The sequence below is a fragment of the Penicillium canescens genome (assembly GCF_028828765.1).
Source record: "Penicillium canescens strain IBT 15451 chromosome Unknown utg000007l_segment0_segment0, whole genome shotgun sequence".
NCBI lineage: Eukaryota > Fungi > Ascomycota > Eurotiomycetes > Eurotiales > Aspergillaceae > Penicillium > Penicillium canescens.
This window is the reverse complement of record NW_026703969.1, coordinates 947,374-958,210: the sequence shown is the minus strand read 5'-3', so window position 1 is coordinate 958,210 and position 10,837 is coordinate 947,374. Positions and strand designations below refer to the sequence as shown.

Sequence of the window (10,837 nt, the reverse complement as noted above, 5' to 3'; positions counted from 1 at the left end):
ATCTCATTTAACTTTCTTTCCTTTTTTTTTCATATCTTGTTTTTTATTCTTCTTTCCATTCCCCATTTTTCACGTCGCTATTACTGGATATTATTTTTCTTAGGGGGAAACAAAGGACTGATGACGTCGATTTCGTGAAATCTAAATCCCTAGATCTCATGTTATGACTCTGAAATGCCGGACATGTCACTCATAACCTGAGTTATTTATAGACTTGTTTGAACGACAAATAGTATGCATAGTAGGTGGAGCGAGGTAGGTCTAGTTCAACTACGATATGTACAGTATAAAGGACTAGAACGCCCACCCACACCACCGGAGCTCACGGTAATTTACGGCACCGTGGCGTCACCATTGAATACCGAGATGTTCTTCAACTGTGGCAAATACTTCCGAGACCAAATTTTTGACGACGCCAGCCAGAACAATATATCAGGCCTGCTTAGCCAGCGAAAGCATGTCTATGAAATCCCTAGAAAGAAAATGGTCATATACGGCCGCAGATCATTTTCTGTTTCCTGGTTTACCAAAGTTGTCAAGAATTATGTCCAAATTCCTTCCCGACTTAGGCAGGACCCCGATCCGCACCAGCTCCATGATGTGTATGTTGTTCTACGACCGGCTAAATTGTCTCGCGCCTTTGCTAGCAATGGGCCTGCATGCGACTTCTCTCTTTACAGCGATGGCCACTTCTACTACGCCGGAAAGGGTGATAAATTGTATATCATAACCATCAGGGACGATGACTACTCGGGCTTAAACCAGCTAAACCTTGTCTCAAATACCTCTCCGGCGCCACCTTCCCTCGCGTATCATCTCGGAAAGACAATTTACTCCCAAGAGCAGATATATGATGTTGCCCTATACGTGGTTGATCAACTGAATCAATATCATTTATCTACGACTGATTACAGACAATTCGTTTTCGAACTTGCAACACGAATCATATGCGCCCGAAGAAACAGCACCGTTTTTATCGGGAATTGGATGCAGATTGTTGCACAAGACCAGTTGCTTAGAGCTACCGGGCCAGATTGTATTGCCCCTAGTGGGTTTTATACTGGTAGTCGCCTTGCCGGCCCTAACGAAAGAATCGATACCTGGTGCGCAAGATATTCCCTCAAACGTAATGTTGAGATCAACGCAGACAGGCTAGCTGCCTGTTGGTATGAGGGCATGCAGGGAATATCGTCATTTAACATTTCTTGGTGCCATTGCTTTCCTAGATTTTGGATCCTGGAAAAGCAAGGCGAGACTCCGAAAAACGTGAGCAACCCTTTGGCAGCTTCCCAGAACGCAAAGTCTATCCGGCTTCCTTCGTCAAAGATCTATCAGAGATTGCGTCTGGCGGTGATCTTCGCTCTTCGTGAAGGTTCGTATGATACAATACCTGCAAGAGGTTAAGTGCTACTCTGACTATTGACTTAGGAGCACAAATCCCGGATTGTCTCGAAACTATACATTGCTTCTCTAGCCTGTACTACATTCGTACGAAGGTGAGCATGACTGAAAAAGGTAATGACAATATTCTCTCAGCTTCTAATTTGATAATTGCTGATTCATGCGATCAGAGTTTTTGAATCAAATGAGTTTCATCTACAGTCTTGATGCCGCTAAGGTTGTATTTCAAAATGGATTTGAGGACGACCTTGGGTCATATTTACGAACACCGAGTGATCTGGAGCCAAGCAAATACGCCAGATCCCCTTCTAAGCTGATCTCGCGCACAGCAGAAGATGGAAAAAGCATTGGTATATGGGACACCCTACGTCCCTACGAGGTTCAAGTAGCGGGGTATCAGAAAGGATATGGGTACCAGATTCTAGTAGATAAGGCACTGGCTTTTCCAAAAGAACCAAAGCCGCATACTCGGTTCGTTTTGTATGCTTAGCTAAGTCAGCTGACCAAGCCCTAGAGGCGTTATAATGTGACTTTTACAGTGTCGCCCGTTGTCGCCTTCTATGTCGGCGTGCATGTCATCTATTTCAAACCATAGTCATGTGCCAATTCTGGTGACGAAATGTACAGAAGCGAACTGGTCCAGAACGGTTTGCACGGCGCTCCATGAATTGCATCAACAGCGTTGCAAACAACACGAAGTTTATCATCCAGTTATATGTAGGCCCTAGATCAAATTAAAAAAAAAGGAATTAGCGATAGTAAGTTGATGTTCTCCGAGTGAGGAAATAAAATGCTAGCGCTAGTGTCCTTCAACAACACTCCCACCATCACTTCTGTCAGATGGCTTCATTGCTTCCTTTAAAAGCCTACGTTCATATAACTCACCTGGGGCCCGTTCATAGACGATCAGACGTAGTGTTCTCGAGAATAGTATGTGCTCAAGCGGTATGAAGATCCTTCGGGCCGAGATGAAATGATCACGCATCATGCTTGTAATTTATCAGTAATGAATTACCCACAAAGCGCACTCGATACGGTAGCGCCCGACATCGCCTTCCATGTCGGAAATATAGCGATATTCTTTCAAACTCTATCACATGGTACATGAAATAAACTGTTTTGTACCTATTCGTGATAATACCGGTTTCTCTATAAGATAGATACAAGAGCGTAAAATTAGAAGCCTGGAACTCCTAGAAGTAGTGATGGTGTAATAACGAAATTGGCCAACTCATTACGAAATCTTGAAATTTCAATTTTTTTCCTCCTTTCAATTACATTTCAAGGGGCTTCAGCTTGATGAGTCATCATTAACGGTGAAAGCTTTCAGCCAATAGGAGCCCGCGATAAAAGGTTCTGCCGTCTCATCTCTGTCTAGAATATTTGCTGTAACTCCTAGCAACAGCTGCACAAATATATATCCATAATATGTCCGGGATGCTCTCACCCCTTCGTAGTTACATGTTCTCGGAAATGGCCGACAACTCTTCTGACAAGGTCTCTTACACCGAGCTAGAACTTCAAAGGTGCTTTGAAATCATACAGGGGAATAAAAAGGTAAGGACTGACTCGCTAAATCCAACCTGTACTCCCCTAGCTATGGCTAGGTGCCCCAAGCAAAATGCCTCGGATGCTTTAAAATTCGCGCCAAAAACACGACTCGTCAGAGTGAGCACGTTAATAAATGCATCAAAGCACAGGCTCTGATGGATCCTGAGACCGCCACGGGGAAGAAACAGAAACTGCTAAGTTTTTCTACTTCTCAGCCATCCCGGGGTATTGATCAGCTAATAGCCCAGGTCTGCTTTACTGGAGCCAGGCCATTTAATCTCTTTGATCAGCAAGAGATGCGTGACCTCATCTATGCGTTAAGTCCAACGTATCAAATCCCTTCTCGACACCGAATCGCCGATGATCTGCTGGATGAAGCATACCATGGACTACAGCAGGAGGTGCTTAAGGAGCTGCGAAGAACCCAGTTCCTGAATGTGACGGTGGATGAGACCACTAACATCCGATCTCAGCGGGTGATTGTGATGACTATAACAACGCCGACGAAGTCGTGGTTTATTCATCTTAATGACATGGAAGACAAGACTCTTGATGCTCCTGCTATTAGTAGTTGGATCTTAAACAGGCTCCAAGGCATCCTATTACAGCTAGACAAAGTCGTTGACTGGAATAGGATCAATTCTATTTCGACAGACACATGTCATGTCATGAAATCAGTCTGGGAGAAACTGGAGGCAACCCCAGAACTCAGACACTGCTTTATGATTCCCTGTGACTCTCACGGCCTACAGCTAATTATGAAGGATATCGTTGATCCTAAGTCCTCAAAGGTTCCACGGGCGAAAGAGGTGTTTAGGTCTGCCCTTGAAGTTGTTGTCTTCTTCCACCACTCACCACTTGAGTACGCAAGGATGCAAGCAAAGCAGATTGAGAAGTGGGGCCATAGAAAGGCGCTTATTGCGTCGGTCATTACACGATGGGGAACGCAATATAATATGCTGTCATCACTTCATGATTGCCAAGAAGCCATCTGCAAGTGGACTCTCGCAACTCCTGCTGCTTCGACTACAAGGGGGAGGGAGATCGTTCGGACTGCTAACTCTCATTCTTTCTGGTGGCAACTAAAGGAGTTGATCAAGATACTTAAGCCTCTGCATATAGCCCAGAAGGAATCGGAAGCTCGGAACTCGTCAATCATGGAGGTAACGCAACGGTGGTTATATCTCCATGAAAGTCTGCGAACGCTGGCTTCCCAAACATCCCTCAAGGATGACTTTTTATCATATCTGGATGGCATAGGCTGGCAAAGTCGTATAACGCGTCAGCTAGAGCCTATTCACTGGGTAGCTTATCATCTTGACCCTGCTAGAGTCCCTGGAAAAGTTGACGAGAGCTCTCGATATCACATTGAAGGTGTTCTACGGCCTCTTCAAAACGAAGATAAAAGCTCGTCTGCTTGGCACGAATTTCTGTCGTTTCGGCAGAAGACAGGTGCATTTTATAATGCTTCTTGCTGGAAGGCTAACTGTCCATCTCTCTTTTGGCTTGAAGCCGTAAGTCGAAGCTTTCAACTAGAGAGAAAAATACTTATCATTAAGATCCATTTATAGGCGGACTTTGCTCCTATTCTTGCTCCTTTTGCCCGTCGTCTTTGCAACACTGTGGCGAATTCCGCAGCAGCGGAGAGAGCCTTTTCACAAATGAACCTTCAGCACACAAAAGTCCGGAATCGGCTCGAGCCTCACCGCGTTGAAAAGTTGCTCTTTGTCCAGATCAATAAACGACAATTCCGGACAGAACAGCCTCCTAAAATCACCCAAGAGTTCCTTCTTGAGGAAGAAGACAACGAAATAGAGAGGGTTTTGCAGCGTAAGCAGGTGCAGGACCATCTATCAGAGGGTTCTGTGACTTCGGATACTTCATCGAATCCCGCATCTAGTCCTACGCCAAGTCCTACGCCTGGTGTAGGGTCGAATGTCGTGTCAACTTTAGACATAAATCCCGACTTGAATCCCGAGCCAGAACCTGAATCAAATTCGGAACAAGATCCAGAACCAACTTCTGCACCGAATTCTGCACCGACTTCTGCGCTAGTTTCCGCGTTGAATTCTGCGTTGAATTCAGCTTCAGGTTCTGCGAATCCTGCCCTGGTTTCTGCGTTGAATTCGAGGCTTAACTCTTTGCTTAAGCCAAATTCGGAGCCTCTCCCGAGTCCTCCAACGACATCTACGCCAAATTCAGCTCATCCCATACGCCCGAGCTCGATCAGAACCAGTACTGATAGAACAGTTGAGGTTGGCAACACTAAAGGGAAGAAGCGTTTATCTGAATGGCCTCAAGGAGTTGCAGAGCATTGCGAGCAGCCAGCTCAACGGCGGGGTGTAAATAAAGGCTGATGTCGATTTCACGCCCTCCGCATTTAGGGTTCTGATTGGTAGCAAATAAAATAAACCCTACCGTTTACGGAATAGCTCGATTTCAAGATTTCAAGGCCCATTTCAAATTTCATTTCAAGAGGCCAAATTACAGAAATTTCGAAATATTGAAATTACATTTTGCCTTCCCTAACTAGTAGGCTCCATGCAAACCAAGCAAACTAGCGACCGTTAGCAATCTGTCAACTTCCCTCCTACATCCCCCAGTTGCTTCACTGCAGAGGGTTTGACGCTGCCTTTAGTGTCCATCTCTGGTCAAGTTGATAGGCAAGGCTTGACAGTAAGATTTGTTTCGAGATTACCATTGCTTATTGCCATGTGGCGACTTCGGATCTTCATTGGGCATCAGCGATTCCTGGCTAACCCCTTACGGAGTACAGCTCTAGGCTACCCCTGGACATATTCGCGATGACCCATAGCTCTTTTGGTGAAGATGCAGATCAACCTCGGATAATCGACCCATGGGAAGAAAATTGGCAGTATGCCCCCACTCCTGGTTACTTCGGTAGAACACCCGAAACCTCGTACTCCCCCAGCCCTACCCCGTATCGTGCCACGGATCAGCCACAGTCGGATCAACTCAATTTTCTACCATTTGCCGAATGGGAAGAAGGTGGCGAATATGATGAAGAGCATCCGAGATACGTCTGTTACACAATCGAATGGAAACTTATACTCAACCGCAAGGCGGTAGGTAGAGTGACCGAAGAAGATTTGGTTGTAGCTCCTAGCGAGTATTGGAAGGAGACTCTGAAAGCAGGAGTTGAAGATATGCTGCAAATGAAAAAGAAACGTCACCAGAGAGTTCGATCTGAGGGCACGGCCGTTACGATGAAATCGAACGACCAGTCCCAGAGGAATATCGAAAAATTCTACAATTCCACTAACATCGACTGGAAACCAGTGGAGAAGCAGCTGCGTAAATGGAGCAATTTGCTTCGTATTGGAAAGAAGCTCACCATAGTCATTGCCTTTAATTATAGGAGTGAAGATGAAGATTATTCTGCGACAGCGTCAAGGAGAGTCGACAAAAGAGGCCGTGTGTCTGCAACAAGCAGAATGTTGACTGAGCGAGAGGCTCATATTGCTGATGAGGAAGAGAGAACTGGGCGAACCGCAACGTGGAGTGCTGCCCGCTTAAGTCTGATTGGTGCTGGGAGGACCCAACGGACAAAAAACATTACAAACTGAGAGCCCCACACCTAGAAAGACTTATTGAGCATGTTGATGGTGGTGGGAGCCTTGATTGTCACGATGATCTCCCTAGCGATATCCGTCGAGACCTGGTTCTGGAAAGTCAGTTAGGAAGAAAGTCGAAAAAGGCTGATATGGCATCGACTGGGCCACCGTATCCTCCAACCATTATCAATGTTCTGCCAGCACAAACCGGGAGTGCGTCCACGGTTACTTCGTCCCTGCACAGACATACACCTGACGAGCCTCTCGTAATTCCTGGGCCTCGGGAAGCGGCAGTAAGGGAATACTGCAAGTGGTTGGAATCACGCGCCACCGACGAGGAATACAAAGCAGATTTCCGGAAGGTTTGCCAGGTGACGTTGGAAAATCACCTCGACCTTGAACTGATCCTTGAAGACCCAGACGCTGGCTTCTTTGTTCAACGAGGAATTCAAATTGGAACAGCCCGTCGCTTCGTACGTGATATAAATGAATGGGCCAGAGTGATGAAATTAAACATGGGAATTGACCAAGGTGCTGGAGATATTCTTGATGGTACCGAACAACTTTGACAGCTATGTTTCTTACGCCAAGGTCTGATTAATTGCACCCTGCGTTAGAAGGCAGGAGTTTTGTGCATCGAGGCGTTTTATTCATTTTGGATTGAGGCCATAGTATTTTGAATTGCGACTATTGGCTTATAAGATGATTAAATGTGTCCTTGTTACCGAAGTTATAGCATGCGTTGTCTGATATACAGGAAAGGAAGTGCATTGAAATTACATAGCGACTATCGCGTCTTGGTAGACTTAATTTGTTTTTTAAGAGTACGTGTGAGGGATACGTCTAAACTCACTCCTAAATTCATGAATGCTTATAGTTTGGGCCTGTGGATGACGACAGACAATAAAGGAGCTTTAATATCAAGTGGCGATGTAGAAATGTAGTCAAAATTTGACGTCAAGCGCGATCATTGGGCTTGGAGCTACGTTTGCCCTACGAACGATCAGCGCCAAAGTCAAGATGAGATACTGTAGCAGATAGCGGGCTAGATTGCAAGATATACCTTTGCAACAGGAGGCAGCGCATCGGTAGAGGTGAACCTATAGTATACGACAGCCTCCCTGACCACTCTGATAACTGCCCCCGACAGTCACGCCTCCATCTCGTCTCACTCCGACATATGCACAGGATTCGCTTCCCCCAGCACCAGGGCGGCAAATACCTATCTCCTGTGCTCCGCCCATATTTCTCCCCTGGAACCTATCGGCAGTCTTCGAAATATCTGTCGATGAAGTGTCGGGCATTGTATCAGCGTGGCCTGTTTGCAAAGGTGCTATATCAGTACCGCTTCCTTGGTTTGGGACAGTCCAGCAAACTATCTCAGTACTTACAGCGGGAAAAAGAATGGTCGAAAATGGATCTACCGCGAAGAATTTGTGGCGGATGTTATCGCAGTCACTAGAACTGGCGGAATCAGGTAGCCTTTTAAACCCATTTTTTTGATCAATAGTCCCTTCGATATCCCTGTACATGCCACGTCATCTAGCTTTATCAACCTATTAGCAATTCACACATTTTTTTCTTCCTTACCACATATGATATCTGTAAATGACTATATTAACTTAGTGGTCGCAGGGGTACAGACTGACCAACATGACGCACGATGCGTTGGCCGGAATCTGCAAGAGCCTTCTTCGGGCAATGTTCAGGCTGAAGATGCGGAGGGCTGAGACTGCCAAAACCTCCATGGAACTCACACTTTTGATAATTCACTGAAAGAATTATCAAATTTTCAAAAATTAGGTAACGTGGGTCTACTACATGGTTTATCGCCTTGCCAGATATGTGCGGATTAGAGTGGTGGCCTGCGGCTATACTATTACCGAACACTCTGAATAATGGTCAAAGGAGTACCATCTAAATTGGCCTAACTCAGAGACCAGTAATTGTCTTCGGCTGCTAGCATTCCAAGATACCATAGTCCTAGTAATACCGAAAATTGGCCGACTCCTCCACTTCTCCAGAGTATTGGTGTAGCCACAGCTAAACGACCATTCCTATCGAGACGTTTGATAGCGACAAGCTCAACATCTGAGAGGATAAACCCGTGCCGGGCACTGTGCTGGTCCATATAAAAGTTCACTTGGGCCAACACCTGCTTGTACTCTCGACGGTCTGCCAGATTTTGCGAAAACTGCATTGAAGATCTCCACTTCCAAGAGACCTTCAAGTCCCCGGGTGCTCTATTAACACCTGTGGAGAGACTGGCTCCAACTACGATAAACGCAGTATCTGGTCTGAACTGATCAATTACCCTAGCCGACCCCCTCCATCTATTGTTATTTCAGATAGCCGCAGAATTCCGAGCTGCGGAGAAAGTTGTTCGAAACCAGCTCGGAGGGCGCGTCGAACTCGAGTCATAACTAGATCAGCGAAACGAAGATGAAAAGTTGGCTCGTCTTTAAGTGGCGCAGGCGGAGACATGAAAGGATCAGGCCGAATTTGTTTCATATTTAGTACTCGCCCGTAGCGTTGAATGACATTGGAATAACTGAACTCCGACCATGGGACGACTTGTGTTATATCGTCCGCATCGTATTGAGGGTTTGTCGTGTTTGGCCCCGGAGTAGTCCCCTGGGTGGGTATCACTGGGAGGGCAACTGAGAGGTATTGTAGAAGTGTTTGTGCTTGATTTGCCATCCCTAGTCGTGGGTTTACCCCCTGTAGTAAGGTTGGGACAGGAACTATGGTTGCGGCTGGACAAGGCGGGGTCAATTAGATACCCATATCACATGACTTACGCCATAACGTAATTCACAAGCGAGCCGCCACCCCAAGCGAGCCGCCACCCTACCTATATCTATTTATTTTAAATGCATTTTTCTCAACCAAAACGCCATTAAATTCAATAAGCTAAAAACTAGTTCTATTAGGACATGTAGTCAATTTATGACCCTGAATTCCACATATACTGCACTTTGGTAAGGCTCTCTTACGTGGCTGTGAAGGTGCCGGAGCCGATTCTGCCTCACGGGGGTTTGTGCTAAAACCGCTTGCTCTGGCTGCGCTACTAAGGTAGAGGCCTCTAAAACTGAGAGGCCTTCTTCGGAAGCTATTTGCTTTTTAGACCGAGTCCTTTTTCGCTTCTTCGTCTCGTTTGCAGCGCGTAATTCGCCTACTTCTTTCTCGAGAATAGCTGCCGATTGCATTGTGATTTGACAGGCCTTTAAAACCTGATTTATCGCGGAGTTAAGCGGGCTCGGTGGGCTTTTTGAACGCGCTTTTAGCAAAGCTTTAATTGAGGAAGCTTGCTTTTGTAATTGTACGTAGTTTGAAGGCGTTTTTGGATCCCACTCGCTTCCCTGGCTCCGGGGGGTGTCGGGGTTCGAAGGCGAATATTAAGCTTCGAGATCACTCGATCAGGACTATAAGGCACTAAACCGGCGGCGGTAAAGCTATTCTTAATAGTCTCCGATTTAAACGCCTCAATTCGCGCGGACGGGTAGGCTTCGAGGAAGTCTAGCTTATCAATGTGGTTGATTCTAGCACGCGTTTTCGATTCGATAAGCCGAGCGTAACCACGCTTTAACACCGCAAAACAGCCGATATCAAGAGGCTGTAAAAGGTGAGACGAGTGCGGAGGCATACAAATTGCGATAATATTGTTTTTCTCGCAAATTTCGTCGAATTTCGGGGTTAAATGACTTCCGTGGCCGTCGAGTATCAAAAGTCTATACTTCCCCTTCGTACGCGAAGAAGTAGACGGAATAAAGAGCTTTTGAAGCCACCGAAGTCCAATTTCGTCGGAGGTCCATCCGTTAGGACTAACCTCAAGTCTCCAATCGTCTGGAAGGCCGTCGAACCAAGATTCGATAAAGACTTTGCCCTTAAAAATGATACAAGGAGGAAGCGCCCACCCCGACGCATTTATACATTCAATTGTAGTCACCCACGCGCGGTTTCCGGGCTGTAAAACCGATCGCCGACCGTAGTATTCCCTTCTCGTAATAACCTTCGCGGTTGCGATTAAGCCCATAGCAAAACCGGTCTCGTCAAAGTTATAGATATCGTCGGGGTCAATACCATATTGAAGTATAGTCTTTTGGACAAGCGAAAACCAATCTCCAATTATCTTTGGATCTTCACACTTCGCACGCTCGAAATTGTATCGTTTTGAGAACCGAGATGATAGGATTGGGTGCCTTTTTACGAAGTTTGTAACCCAATTATCGCCGACCGAAAGAGGGGAGGTAGATCCACGCGCCGCGAGTAGTAGATCTGCTATTTCTCGTACGGTAGAAGGCCGAGGG

At 46.1% G+C, this 10,837-nt stretch overlaps 3 protein-coding genes across 3 annotated transcripts; all 3 read left to right on the top strand.

The window, feature by feature from the left end:
* Positions 1-366: 366 nt before the first annotated feature.
* Positions 367-1,931, top strand: N7446_010661 (uncharacterized protein; the record flags this gene model as incomplete). The annotated part of the gene is made up of 4 exons (XM_058519404.1): positions 367-1,372; positions 1,429-1,515; positions 1,572-1,872; positions 1,916-1,931. 4 exons carry the CDS (start codon positions 367-369, stop codon positions 1,929-1,931), a joined length of 1,410 nt encoding a protein of 469 aa, XP_058368242.1.
* A 1,317-nt stretch (positions 1,932-3,248) lies between these two features.
* N7446_010660 (uncharacterized protein) lies at positions 3,249-5,194 on the top strand (the record flags this gene model as incomplete). The annotated part of the gene is made up of 3 exons (XM_058519403.1): positions 3,249-4,466; positions 4,524-5,043; positions 5,103-5,194. 3 exons carry the CDS (start codon positions 3,249-3,251, stop codon positions 5,192-5,194), a joined length of 1,830 nt encoding a protein of 609 aa, XP_058368241.1.
* A 562-nt stretch (positions 5,195-5,756) lies between these two features.
* Positions 5,757-7,096, top strand: N7446_010659 (uncharacterized protein; the record flags this gene model as incomplete). Its single annotated transcript, XM_058519402.1, has 2 exons — positions 5,757-6,498; positions 6,555-7,096. 2 exons carry the CDS (start codon positions 5,757-5,759, stop codon positions 7,094-7,096), a joined length of 1,284 nt encoding a protein of 427 aa, XP_058368240.1.
* Positions 7,097-10,837: the final 3,741 nt, after the last annotated feature.